Source organism: Panthera leo, chromosome B3 (assembly GCF_018350215.1).
Source record: "Panthera leo isolate Ple1 chromosome B3, P.leo_Ple1_pat1.1, whole genome shotgun sequence".
In the NCBI taxonomy this organism is placed as follows: Eukaryota; Metazoa; Chordata; class Mammalia; order Carnivora; family Felidae; genus Panthera; species Panthera leo.
In genome coordinates this window covers 45530892-45545485 of record NC_056684.1, presented here as the reverse complement: position 1 = coordinate 45545485, position 14594 = coordinate 45530892, and the positions used below count along the sequence as shown (strand labels likewise).

The 14594-nt window shown below is 36.8% G+C and overlaps 1 protein-coding gene across 10 annotated transcripts in view; it reads left to right on the top strand.

The window, feature by feature from the left end:
- Positions 1–10125, top strand: part of RNF111 (ring finger protein 111) — a 126928-nt gene extending 116803 nt beyond the window's left edge. For 7 of the 10 annotated variants that reach the window (XM_042941885.1, XM_042941888.1, XM_042941890.1 and 4 more), the window contains exons 10-14: positions 231–357; positions 3349–3441; positions 4252–4347; positions 5666–5793; positions 7580–10125. In XM_042941885.1, coding sequence (XP_042797819.1) covers positions 231–357; positions 3349–3441; positions 4252–4347; positions 5666–5793; positions 7580–7697 — 562 coding nt within the window. In that variant the 3' untranslated portion in view covers positions 7698–10125. The remainder of the gene's footprint in view (positions 1–230; positions 358–3348; positions 3442–4251; positions 4348–5665; positions 5794–7579) is intronic. The other 3 variants (XM_042941892.1, XM_042941891.1, XM_042941889.1) reach the window with 1 other exon arrangement.
- The last annotated feature ends 4469 nt before the right edge of the window (positions 10126–14594 follow it).

Below are 14594 nucleotides of genomic sequence, written 5' to 3'. Positions count from 1 at the left end.
AGGATGTGAAACTGAGTACAAATGCTTTGCTTCTCATAGTCACAGAACTGAATTTTTGAGTTTTAATTGCTGAATAGTTAAGTGTTGGGGGTAAATTATCTTTTTCTCAGCTGTGTCAGTTAAGAAACTTTAGATTACTCTAAAAAATGCAAACACGCTCCCCCGTTTCTGTTGATAATCAAGACACTCTAAAGATGGCTAAACGTTAAAGTGTTCTCCTCCTTCGTCAGGGAGCTGGGGATTGAAGCTGGAGTGACTGCGGCCACTTACACGCCTGGAGCGCTGCACCCTCACTTGGCCCATTACCATGCGCCACCTCGACTTCACCACTTACAACTAGGAGCTCTTCCTTTAATGGTAAAGGAGGAAAATATCAGAATTCTCACCTATTCTCCTTCTAAAAGTATTCTTTTCTAAGAAAAGTTAAATATTTTGTTGGAAATTTTTAAAAATATTCTGAATTGATATCGGTGTTTTAATAGAATTTGAGAATTATTAGACTGAAATTGTGCCATAAAAACTAGATATATTGAAATCTGTATTTGTATTTGCATTGTGAAATGTACTCTTCTTAACATAAAAAATGACCAAGATTTTTCTTTTATACCAAGATGACAGTCTTTCCACTGTCACTAGGACATATGCTTTATTTTGTCATAACTGCTAATGGTTCGGTTATGATGCATTCATTCTTTATTTTCTGATCTGCAGAAGGACTTTACTAATTCTCTGATTTGAACAGACTCAGATCTTGTCAGTACCAATTTGAGTTCTACAGAACAAGTTCAGCAAAGATAGATTGAATTTGCTATTCATGATACCTACTGGTTATAAAAGTGGTATAGACTAGGGAGCTGTTTTGTTTTGTGAGGGTAAAGACACTGCAGGAATGGTTTCCAGGATGCTCTATCATACCTGCGATTTAGACTTTGGAGTTGGGAGTAGTACTTTACAGTGGTTATAGCATATAAAGAGCTGTCAAACAACATAAGCACAAGGAACTCTGAGTAAGTTGGTATTTAAAGATCTTAGGCATGGGGGTCACTCAACAATAACAGCTACAGCTGCCCCCCCCCCCCCCCCCGCAAGAAACTGGGACTCAGGAACAAAGGAGACTAAGGGAGGGGTATAGGGTAAGAGCAGGTTTAAGTAATTTGAGGGGCAGGAGTTCCTTTCTGATTTTTTATTTTCCTTGGAGATGTGTAGGAGGTTGGGTTATCTGCCGAGAGGTGAGTAGTATTGATTTTGATCATAAGGAAAGTTGCAGATATTTAAATAATCTATTTGACGGTTAAAAGTTATTGCTTATTTTAAATTCTTTACCATGTATGAATTGTCTTTTAAAGCTATAAACTTGCTAAAAGCATGTTGTGATTCAGTGGAAGCTCACTAAAAAATAATATTGGAGATTTTATAAAGATGAAAGAATTGGGGCCCCTCAGTGGCTCAGTCATTTGAACGTCCAGCTGTTGATTTTGGCTCAGGTCATAATCTCGCGGTTGGTGAGATTGAGCCCCATGTCGGACTCTGAGCTGACAGCACGGAACCTGCTAGGGATTTTGTCTCTCTCTGTGTCTCTCTCTCTCTGCCGCTCCTCCCCCTCATCGTACTCTCTATCTTTCTCTCTCAAAATAAATGAGTAAACTTAAAAAAACATAAAGATGGAAGAACAGTACTCTGTCCTAGAATCTCCCTTTCCTAATACAGTCTACTCTTTTTTTTTTTTTTTTTAACTTTTTAAATGTTTGTTTATTTTTGAGAGAGCAAGAGTCAGAGTGTGAGCTGGGGAGGGGCAGAGAGAGAGGGAGACACAGAGTCTGAAACCGGCTCCAGGCTCTGAGCTGTCAGCACAGAGCCCGACATGGGTCTCGAACTTCCAAAGTGCGAGATCATGACCTGAGCCGAAGTCGGACAATTACCCAATTGAGCCACCCAGGCGCCCCAGTCTACTCTTGTTAAGCACGGTAGTTACATTCTGTAAAGTTGTGCAAACACTGAGGAAGTAACAACTATAGAGCCATTTTTCTTGTGGTAAATGCAAGTTTAGGTTACTGCAAGCATCTGGTCACAGTGTTGATCTGCTAACAACAGCCAGTCAATATATAATCTTGTTTTGATGTCCATTTTGGACATCAAAGTATCAGGTGTCCTGATACCATTATTATTATTATATTATATATTATTGAGTTGTTAACATTGAGCTCATGGGCCAGCAAAACTCATGCCTGAATGAAGCTTATCTACGCTCGTTTTGTCCGTAAGGCATATTGAAGCCTTCTTGCACTAGTCAGCATTTAAGCATTATGCTTGTGGCCATTTTGAACAGCAAAGTCACCAGTAAAAAGCACAAAAATGTGGAAAGCACGGCACTAAATAGACCGCAAAAAAGATCCATGTTTATAGTATAAGAGCTGAAAGAAACAGGCAGAGCCTTGTTCTACCCTAGATGGAAACGGGACAACTCGAGTTTTTTGCTGCTGTGCATGTCCACAAATGATTGAGAGAGCACGGGTATTAATTTTGGAGTTACAAATAAATTTTATCAAATAGGCAAATTCACAAGGGATCCATGAATAATGAGGATTGAGTACACCTAACAGAAGAATCAGAAAACACTATTAAAACTTTGATTAACAGGGGCACCTGGGTGGGCTCAGTTGGTTGAGGTCTGACTTTGGCTCAGGTTATGGTCTCATGGTTTGTAAGTTCGAGCCCCACATTGGGCTTGCTGCTGTCAGCATAGAGCCCACTTTGGATCCTTTGTCCCCCTCTCTCCCTTTGCCTTTCTCTGTACTCTCTCTCTCTCTCTCTTTCAAAAATAAAATAAAACATTAAAAAAAATAACTTTCACTAACAGAACCAAACAAAAAAAGGAGTAGGGTACCTATTGCCGTTAGGAAGTTAGAGTAAGGGAAATAAGTTTCATTGGAAAATTTTGTGCATTTTGATTTCTTACTATGATTTAATAAAGTTCTCTGAAAGTGACAAAATTTTACGAAGGTTTTAGTCTTTATGCTTTTAGGCTACTAAGAGCAGCAGTCTTAACTTTGGGTATTTTCTATTTAGGAGTCTGTGCAAAATAAAACAATTTATTAAAACAATTTGTTATCATGGAACAGCTATTCTTGTTTTGTTTGTGTTTTTATTGTATTTTAAGTGTTACCTTACGAGATTATATTTGAAGAGGAACTTAATCCTTTTACAGAGCGCAAACTTGCAGTTATATATACTTACTGAAGTTCAATTTTGTGACTAGCCGAATGGAGAGAATTGTGTCTCAATTATTTAGTGTGTTAAAACTTGAGCCTACTCTTAACTTGATTTAGCCTATCTCTTCTATTAAAATAGGTTCCTGACATGGCAGGCTACCCTCATATTCGTTACATTTCATCAGGATTGGATGGAACATCATTCAGAGGTCCTTTCAGGGGAAATTTTGAGGTGTGTAATAAAATTAATGAGATAATTTGCAACGGTATCTTTAGTACTCTCTTTAATGTAGATAGAGAATATATGATGTATGTATTCTTAGTATTCACAGTTGAATAGGATTGCCATGGTGGCTGGGGATCTGAATTGTTGATACTACTTCTGGGGGTTATCACAGAAAGATTTATAAGCGATATTTATCTTGGTATCAAAAAGTACCCAAAAGTTAAAGATGAATAAATGAAAATACCTAATATAAAAGAGTATAGGTATTTATTAATTAAATAAATATAAATGTCAGATAAAGAGCTATACCATTAAATTTGGGGTGGGGGAAACTTACTGCTTTTGACTAAGCTCATTTTTAGAGAAACATTATTGGAGGAAAAAAACCCAAGTAATTTGGTTTGTAGCTAACTATCTTGTTTGAATTTTCAGGAAAAACAAATTATTTGAATATATTTGAAATTTTGTTTTGTTTCTTCATGTCACTTTGGAAGTTGGAGTCAGTAAACTATTGTTTCATTTGTTTCCCTATTTTACTACAATGATTTCATCTTCTTCTGGCATTCATACTTAACTGACTCATACAGTACCTTGTAGTAATATGTTGCCCTAATCCGTAAAGATAACTTTGCCATACCACTTCAGTTGGCTGAGAAAAGAATTACAGACGATTTGCCTTACCATATATGGCTTTTTGAACACTGTATTTATATTGCAGGTTTATAAATATGGGACTTCATTGCTTTTACAATATTGACAGTGCTGTTCAAGAAATAATCATCCTGGTTTTTAATACTAATTGTCCCTTACCTTCAGGAACTGATTCATTTGGAAGAAAGATTAGGAAATGTGAATCGTGGTGCATCCCAGGGGACAATTGAAAGATGTACATATCCACATAAATACAAAAAGGTAAGAATTTATTCTATGAAGTGTCTATATTATTATTGAAATGCATACAGTTTAATATTATGGACCTTTTTGGAGATTGTGGAATCTAGCAACCCTATTATTTATTACCAAAACAACACATACATAGTTTTTTAAAAAATTGAAAGCCTGGGGCACCTGGGTGGTTCAGTCGGTTAAGCGTCTGAGTTCGGCTCAGATCATGGTCTGGCAGTTTGGGAGTTTGAGCCCTGCATTGCACTCTGTGTGGACAGCTCAGAGCCTGGAGCCTGCTTTGGATTCTGTATCTCCCTCTCTCTCTCTGCCCTCCCCCACTTGTTTTCTCCCTCTCCTCCCTCTCTCTCTCTCTCTCTCTCTCTCTCTCTCTTTCAAAAATAAACATTAAAGAAAAAACATTTTTTTAATTGAAAGCCTAAAAATATACACTTGAAGTTTCTTACCCTGCTGTCTCCAGTCTTCCTTCCCAGAAGAAAAATCATAGTTAAGGATTTCTTAGGTAATGTTCCAGATATTTGTATGCATTTGCAATAACGTGCATATGTATGTGTTTTTCCTTTCTCCTTCAGAAATAACACAAAGTGGATGGTATGCATACAGTTTTGCACATTTTCTTTTCCTTCTCTTTCAGCCCTCACAAGTCACTCATATTCTTTTTTAAGAGCTTATACAAAACTTCATCATATGGCAATACCATTATTGAGCCTGTCACTTATGTGCACATTTAATTGATACACATTTTTTATATTCTACCCTCCTTTTGTAGTAGTCTATCTAGAAGTTAAAGTGCAGACATATTAAATAAGTTTCTTTCAACAAGCAATAATGTCCTGTGATATACAGAGAATAATAAAGTATGAAAATTGCTGCCTTTGTAGTTTTTGTCTGTTTTCCAGGAGTATTAGTGAGGTGTTACCATTAAATTTAAGTCCTTTCAACTATGTAAGCTAATGAGTATAATTAGCAATAATTTATTTGGATATTATTTGAACCATTCATTAGTAAGATAAAGTTCATTTAACTGTATTCATGATGGGACAAAAATAGAGTTCATGTTGTATGTCCTCCTAATTGTGGATTACAAATAATAGAAACTAGTGAATTCAAACTAATGAGTTTCTGTTACATTTGATTTTGCTTTTCATGCTATTTAAAGGTCTTAAAAGAACAGGTGGTGGTAGTCACTTAATTCATCCATTAATTCGTGACAGCTGTACCTGGGAAATAAGTTGTGGGTGTGAATGTGTGGTTTTGTTTTGTTTTTGTTTTTCAAATAAACACAGACTTTACTCAGTTGTTCAATAATGTCATCTCTACTAATAAGGTAACAACTGATTGGTTCTCACAGAGGAAACTGCACTGCAAACAAGATGGGGAAGAAGGGACTGAGGAAGACACAGAGGAAAAATGTACTATCTGTTTGTCTATTTTAGAGGAAGGTGAAGATGTGAGGTAACTAGACATTAATTATCTAAAAATGTGTTGTCAGAACTGTACGAGAGATTTGATTTGAAAGTAGACGAGAAACCAAATAAAGATTACTGCTTGCATATCCTGTTATCAGTATCTGAAGTGTAGAATTCCCTTCTAGTGAGTGGAAGAATAGAAAGATGAGAGTCTCTGTATGACCAACAAAGGGATGGGAATGGGAAATACACAGCACACCAGGATTTGGCCAGGGAAATTTTGTGGTCAAATTGTCTTCTGTAAATCTTGCAGAAAGGAGAATTTGGAGGCTTTGGAGGCTAAAGCAGGTAAATTAATGTATTCTCCAAATCTTAAAGAGGGCAGTCCAGATTAGCTGCATGCGGTTTGTCTTACAGCATCTTTTGTAAATTAGGTTTGCCCTAAAATTTCCCCTCAGCTTATAGGACAATTCTCTTTTTGCAGCTGCACAGTTTAGAAATGTTACTGTGCTAACCCATTGTTAATTTTAGGCGTTTTCTTTTTATAATCTCTTGAGTAATTGTTTTATTCCTATTGTGTTTTTTTCTAACGTAACATAATGCCATATGAAACAAGTTCTGAAACATATATAACAGAACTGTATGATGATATTGTTGCCCTAATTTATAAGGATAACTTTATCATATTTCTTTAGTTGGCAGAGACAGAAAAAATATTATGAACAATTGGCTACCATACCACATGTAAGGATATTTTAGAACACTGGATTTCCAATGAAGGTTTATAAATATGGAAGGCAGTTGTTTTCACAGCACTGACAATCCTGTTCAAGCAGTAATTGGAACGCTTCTTTTTAGCTACTAATTTTATAAAATATTAGGAAGTCTGAAAATGTATGACAACTCTTTTAACAGTGGATGGAAGTATACATGGACACTTTTAAGTCAGTAACTTTTATCTCACTGTTCACTTAGATTTAATATTATCCTGTATTGCCTGGAAGCTTTATTTCTTAGTTTCTAATTGATAACTTAGCGTAGTACACTTAACTTCTTAACCTACTTTTATTTTTTCCACTAATTTTTTTATTGAGATATGATTGACATATAATGTATTAATTTCAAAGTATACAACATGGTTTGATAATGCAAATATATTACAAAACAGATTAACCTACCTCTAAAGGAGTAGCATAGTATTAAGTGGATATAACAATTATCCCATGAAAACAATATTATTAGCCTTTATTCAGTGAGGTACTCAAGTTTAAGGTATAAAGATCATCTAGGTAGAAAATGATATTTGCATATTAAGACATTCCTTAATTAGTATGTCATGCTATATTTACAACATGAGTTCTAACGTTTTTGAGAGAAAATTAAATGCAGTACATTTTTAAAGTGTCGTATAAATGCAGTGATTTGATATTAAAAGTATATTTGCAGTATTATGTAACAGGGAACATACTGCCAACCTCTGTGTTGGCAGTTCATGTATAGAAACCAAATCAGAATAATTGCCAGTGTAATTGTTCTTAAAATTGTAAAGATTACATATAATTTGATTTCATAGTTGTGACAGTTAATTATTGTGGTCATTTATACATTATATTGTCCAAAGTGTTAATATAGGTGTAACTTGTTAGAGAGGCTGTGTAAGTGTTGTGTGTTTGTTTGTTTGTTTGTTTTTTACAAAAGGGGAAGATGCCTGCTAACTACAAAACACTCATGGATTATTACATGTTATCATTATTTGAAAATAAATGCTACGTGTAGTTGTCAGGAAATTCACTTTTGCAATTTTTGCTTTTTGTTTTGTTTGCCTATAATAGGCGCCTTCCCTGTATGCACCTTTTCCACCAAGTGTGTGTTGACCAGTGGTTGATCACCAATAAGAAGTGCCCCATATGCAGAGTGGACATTGAGGCCCAGCTGCCAAGTGAAAGTTGACACCATGTCTCAGAACTCTTGCCCTCCCTCTCATTCCCATCCTCCTGGTACTGCAGTCAACCAAAGATGGCGTGACTTACCTGCGCAGATTTGGAAGCCTTGAACTTAGAGTGCGGCTCTGCTATATGGTACAACTAATGCTAGACCTACAGTTTATGTATACAGTTGAGTTTGATGTATTTATAAAAGCTTTTTTTTTCTAGGTTTGACATTTTTCCTGTATCATTTTACTGTATTTTTGCATGGTTCCTTGTATTGCATTTCTTTGCACATATTATGGGCTTGTGACCCTAAACTTGCAGGCAAGATTAGCTGCTTTAGTAAGTAGAATTTTGTGGTCTTTTTGTTTTTTACATAGTACCAGGTCTTGAGAATTATGAATTTTTTTTATCCATTACTAACCTTTAATTTAATCAATCATGTGCTTTAGTTTAATGTATAAAGATCCTCTAGAAAATGATAATATTGTGTATTAAGACATTCCTTAATTAGGACAAAATGGCTGCTGTATATTTACAATATGGAGTTCTGAGTTAAATACCATCCTTAATACTGGGAACAGAATACAAACCATATTCAATCAGATGCAGGTGGTATTCACATCACCAGAGTGATCAATAGACATGTTCTTGGTGTATCCTTTTCCTTTCAGCACAACGCAGATAGAGTTGAATATTGATATCATACATATAGACTGCTGTTCTGATTGTATTTATCTTTTTCCTACATCATTTAGAACTTTATTTCCCTGATTCAGTTTTTGCTGCTGTGAAACAGCTCTGATGAACACTAAATATTAATTTCAATTAGCTGGATTGTACATACTTGCAGATTTAACAAAATTTTAGGGAAATTGAAGAAGACATGTAGAATTTTGTTCAGTCTTCTGCTAAGCACGTTACAGTAATGATATCTGCTTAACATTGATTTTGTAATAAACACATTCAGTCAGGAGTTAGAATTGCGGTCATTGGCAGGTATCTATGCATTCATAGAACTTCTAAAGGTCCCAGGATCACTTTTAAGGGATTTTATTAGTTTAAAGATAAATAAAGTCAGCTGAATCTACATGTCTCTTGTTTTATTTCTCTTTAAACTTGAAAACAGTAAATCTGCAGATACTGTGAGGCACAAACCTACTGTTGCTCTGGTTTTAGACGCCCACTTCATACATTACCAAGAGTCGATCACTGATTTAAAAATTTTAATTTCTATAGTTAAGATTTACTGCATAATATAGAATATAAAGTTAAGTTAACGTACTAACATTTCTCCTTTGGAGAAAGTTTTAATCCACTTCAGGATGCATATTATCAAGATACTTTCATATACAGGATAGCCTAATTTTATTTGTCTAAATATGCTTAATATGCCCCAGATTGCAAATGCATCAGTCAGTAACGTCACTGTCTGTATGTGGAAGACATGTTCCCATGGATCATATGTGAAGATGTCAATAAGCTTGCATTAAGCCACCTGCTTTGTAAGTGGATTGATTAATAAATAACTTATATTTCTATTGTCTTTGTGTTTCATAATTAGTTTTATAAAAGTTTATATTAAACATCTTGGAGTTCAAAATAGTGATTTCACTCAAGTCGACATTTGCATAATTTTTGTATTCAGTTATGGCTATTTGCCTTTTTTGTATTAGTAATGTTACACTGTAGTAATTGTCAGTTTAAACATGCCTTGACATAGTTTTATGTAGAGATGGAGGATGGACTATGGTTTAGAAATTTGGATAGAAAATAACATTGTTTTAAAAAGAATACTTGATGATAGGCTGTAGTTGTAGAAGGGCAGAGGAAGGAGACAGAGAAAGAGTGACAGTGGCCTATGCCTGCCACCTTACTGGGGAAGAGAGCAAGTAGCCTATCTTTGAGTAGCCTGCGATGGGTGTAGGACTTGGCACTAGAAAACCCAGGGTCATTGCCAAGGATGGAAGAAGTATAGATGGGGAGAATTCTGTACAATTGAGTCCTCTTGATGTTCCCTAAAACATAAGAACAGATAGATTTCTCTATTTTTTAATATTACACCAGATTTAGATGCACGACTACCTGTTGACCTGTTTTATAATTGCTACTGATTTTTTTTTTAATGTGGATAGAGCATTATTACCCTAAAGTTTATTTAATACAGGTATTTGTGGCATAAACCTGGATTGTTAATGCAGGAGCTTAGTAAGCTACTGCAATTAGTTACAGAAAATGTGATTAGTAATGAGCCAAGTAAAGAAGAATATAATTTTTAATATAACTTTTGTGCTTTGTTTTGGTGTCTTCCGTATCCTGCTGCATCTTATGTCAAAATGAAAATTTCAGTGATAGCTGTCCAAATACTTTAGAACTAAAATTCTTTTGTCAGAAAATTCTTATTTTTATTGTTGTTAATATGCAAGTGATAAACTGATATTTGAAACATTTTTCTTACTCTGGTGACTTTATTTTAGCTGCTAAAAACACTTCATCATTTGAACCATAACAGTTTGACATACAGAAAACTAACATTTGTTAATACTAAAATTAAAATACAGACTGAACATTTCACTATTAGTTTTTCACAAATGAGAATAGCTTAATTCCATAGAAAATACATCCTGATTTCTAATTTACCTTCCAACTCCTCTGGAAACACAGTGAATTTTTTTTTAATGTTTATTTATTTTTGAGAGAGAGAGAGAATGAGAATGAGCGGGGGAGGGGGCAGAGGGAGAGAGGGAGACACAGAATCAGAGGCAGGCTCCAGGCTCTGAGCTGTCAGCACAGAGCCCAACGTGGGGTTTGAACTCATGAACCTCGAGATCATGACCTGAGCCAAAAGACGCTTAATTGACTGAGCCACCCAGGCACCCCTCAGTTACTCCATTTTAATAGACCTTTAGCATTCTCCCACTGTGGAGGCTAAGTTCCAAAAATCTCCATGGGAAATAGAAGAAATTGTGGCCAAGTAACATAATCTTATATAAAAATAATGTCATTGGAACCAGAGTTGTGAGTGAACATATGAAAGCGTGCATAACTATTTACTTACTTACTTACTTACTTACTTATTTATTTATTTATTTATTTATTTATTTTTTAGTTCATTTTTGCGAGAGAGAGAGAGAGAATGAGAATGAGCGGGGGAGGGGGCAGAGAGAGAGAGAGAGAGAGAGAGACACAGAATCCGAAGTAGGCTCCGGGCTCTGAGCTGTCTGCACAGAGCCTGACATGGGGCTCGAACTCACGAACCTCAAGACCTGAGCCCAAGTCAGATGCCCAACTTACTGAGCCACCCAGGCACCCCACACAGTGAGTTTTTTACTTACTCAAGACTTCCTGGGGCACCTGGTTGGTTCAGTTGTTAGAGCATGTGACCCTTGATCTTGGGGTTGTGAGTCTCAGCCCCACATTAGGTGTAGAGGTTACTTTTAAAAATCTTAAAAAAAAGACTTCATGTGTCACAATATTGGATGTATCAAGGTTGAACTGTCTTCTCTCAGTTATAGATTCAATCATTCTAAATAATTTTCTTGAATTAAGAGTTACAGGGGCACCTGGGTGGATCAGTCGGTTAAGCATCCTACTTTAGCTCAGATCATGATCTCGTGGTCGGTGGGTTCGAGCCCCGCATCGAGCTCTTTGCTGACAGCTAGGAGCCTGGAGCCTGCTTCAGTTTCTGTGTCTCCCTCTGTCTCTCTCTGTCTCTCCCCCACTCATGCTGTGTCTCTATCTTTCAAAAATGAATAAATGTTAAAAAAAAAAAAATTACAGTTGACCCTTGAACAACACGGGTTTGAACTGCACAAGCCCATTTACTTATACATGGGTATTTTCAGTAAGTACAGTACAATAAAATGTATTTTCTCTTCCTTGTGTTATTTTTTTATTATCCTTATGATATATTTTTTTTAAGTGTATTTATTTTGAGAAAGAAAGTGTGCTCATCAGTGTGGGAGAGGCAGAGAAAGAGAGAATCCCAAGCAGATTGGGATGCTGTTAGCACAGAGCCCATACGCAGGGCTTGATCTCACGAACCATGAGATCATGACCTGAGACAAAACCCAGAGTTGGACACTTAACCACCTGAGCCACCCAGGCACCCCAATCTTTATGATATTCTTTTAATTTTTTTTAATCTTTATATTTGAGAGAGAGAGACATAGTGTGAGTGGGAGAGAGGCAGAGAGAGAGGGAGACACAGAATCCGAAGCAGGCTCCAGGTTGTGAGCAGTCAGTACAGAGCCTGACGTGGGGCTTGAACTCACCAACCACGAGTTTATGACCTGAGCCGAAGGCAGACACTCAACCGACTGAGTCACCCAGGCACCCCTATGATATTCTTAACATTTTCTTTTCTCTTGCTTTACTGTAATGTAGTATATAATACATATGACATATAAAATATGTGTTACTACTATGTTATCAATAAGGCTTCAAGTTAACGGTAGGTTATTAGTAGTTAAGTTTTGGGGGGGTAAAAAATTACACATGGATTTTCGTCTATGTGGTCAGTGCGTCTAACCTCCATATTGTCCAAGGGCCAACCATATGTCCAAAACAACTATTTGTTAACTAAGAAAAAAAATGTTAACCAATTTTGTGGTTAGGCTTACTGGGCACAATCTTCTCTTTGTCCTGTGTATTCTGTACAAATTCACAGGCCACATAAATGATTTTTGGAGTTGTGAAAAGAATATAGGTTTTCGTGTCAGATGGACAAGGGCTTTGAATTGTGCAGCTTTGAACAACTTAAGCTTTCTGAACCTCATGTTTCTCATCTATAAGACAGACTAGGTTGTTAATTAGAATTAAATGAGGTAACAAGGGCAAAGAGCTTTGAATGTAGTATACTTACATTAAGAATATAAGTTCTCCCAGTGCTCACTGCATTCCACCTGTACCACCCAAAACAACTACCCCTTGACCTTGATAACAAATGGTAGCATAGCATGGTGCTGAACCGTAGATCAGTGTTGTCTCTAATCTTCCTCTTATAGAGTCCAAGAAGCTAATTACTAGATAGGAAAGAACAAGCCTCTTTAGAACTTTGATTGGAATTTTTATTCTACTCAAAGGATAGAGGATTCCTGGCACATTTGCCTTATTCCCTTGCCTTGCAGTCACAACAGGGGCACAGTTGCCTATCAGTACCATCCAGTGCTGTATTTTAGGCAGCCATTGCCAGTGGATCAGAGTTGGCAAATGATATCAAACCACTTGCCCTCTCTGATCAAAAGGAAAATTTTATGTAGAAATTAACAACTAGAATTTCTCATTCTCCCCTAAATTTTCTCCTCACCAAATCATGTTATGCAGCAACCTGGTGCCCATTAAAGGTTAATTAAGCACATACCACTGAGTTGCCTATATCAGCCTCTTCTAGGCTTATTTTTAGGCTAATAGCTATCACTGAGAGAGCATGTGGAAGGTATGGGTTTCCAGGAAATACTTTGATTAGTCCCAACAAATTGCATGTCTCTTAATTCTTTATCATCACTACAGAGAATGAATTGGATTCACTAAATACTGATTTTCACTGTGGGCTATGCTGAATCTTGAGTACAAACTGCTAAACCAGTTTTGCTTTTGGTGGTAATGTTCAAATATATGCATGGGCAGGGGGAAAGCTTTGGAAAATGTAGAATTCTGCAGATTATCATTTGATACATTGTGCTCCATAAAGAAAAAACTTGATTTTTTCCACTGCCTGTGTGACTGGTAGCATAACTCAAGACACTGAAGTTTCCGATCTGGCAGTTCAAGGATGACCCAAAGACCTGCCCTTTCCCCTCTTACATATGTGGAAATTCTCTCATAATATGGGATGCTCCAAACTTGTTATCCTAGAGAATCTATTCTTTACATTTTCAAGAGCCTATGTAAGAAGAGCATCAGACAAGGAAATTGGAAGAGATGTGGTATGTCTCCCATCCTGCATCCTGGCCTGCCTTTAAAAAGGAATGAGGGACGCCTGGGTGGCTGAGTTGGTCAAGCATCTGACGGTTGATTTTGGCTCAGGTTGTCATCTCACACTATTGTGGGTTCATGCCCTGACTCGGGCCTGTGCACTGATTGAGAGGAGGCTGCTCAGGATTCTCCTTCTCTCTCTGCCCTTGCCCCACTTGTGCTCGCTCTCTCTCAAAATAAGTAAATAAACTTAAAAAAATAAAAAGGATTGGATGTCTTTTATTGAACTGCTGTCTAGACTACTATACTATTAGTATTTGCTCAGAGAATAAGTTCTTATGGTGTACCTGGCTTCTTAGCACTTCACTATTAGCCACACACTCCCCAAAGTTTTATATTCTCTATTGCTGTGAAATATTTAAATTTAGTGGCTTAAACATCAAACATCTTAGTTTCTGTGGATCCAGAATTTGGAAGCAGCTTAGTTGGGTACTTCTGGCTAGGGGTCTCTCGTGAGGTTACAATCAAAATGATAGCTGGGGCCGCAGTCATCTGAAGCCTTTCCTGTCTGGGTGATATGCTTCTTAGCTCATTCACATGGCTGTTGATAGGAAACTTTGGTTCTTTATTGGCTATTGGCCAAGAGTACCTCTCCTCCCCACCCCCCACCCCACCATCAACAGCCATGCAAGCAAGCCATCCTGGAGCTAGTACAGATTCAAGGGGAGGGGAGATAGCTATGCCTGTTAATAGAAGTGGCAGCAAATTATAGCCATCTTTAACCTATTACAGTTAGGTAAAACGAGTCCTATTGCGTTATTAGAATTACTACTACAAACTTCCTAGGCACATTTAGTTTTTTCCCTCCTAAACCAAATTTTAGCATATGGAAAAGTCATGTGTGCAAAATGACCTATGTTCTCAAGCATAGTCATCAGGGGAATGGGTAGTGGAAGAACTTTAACTTCTCTACACTGATATCTGAGTAAAAGAAACCTATGGG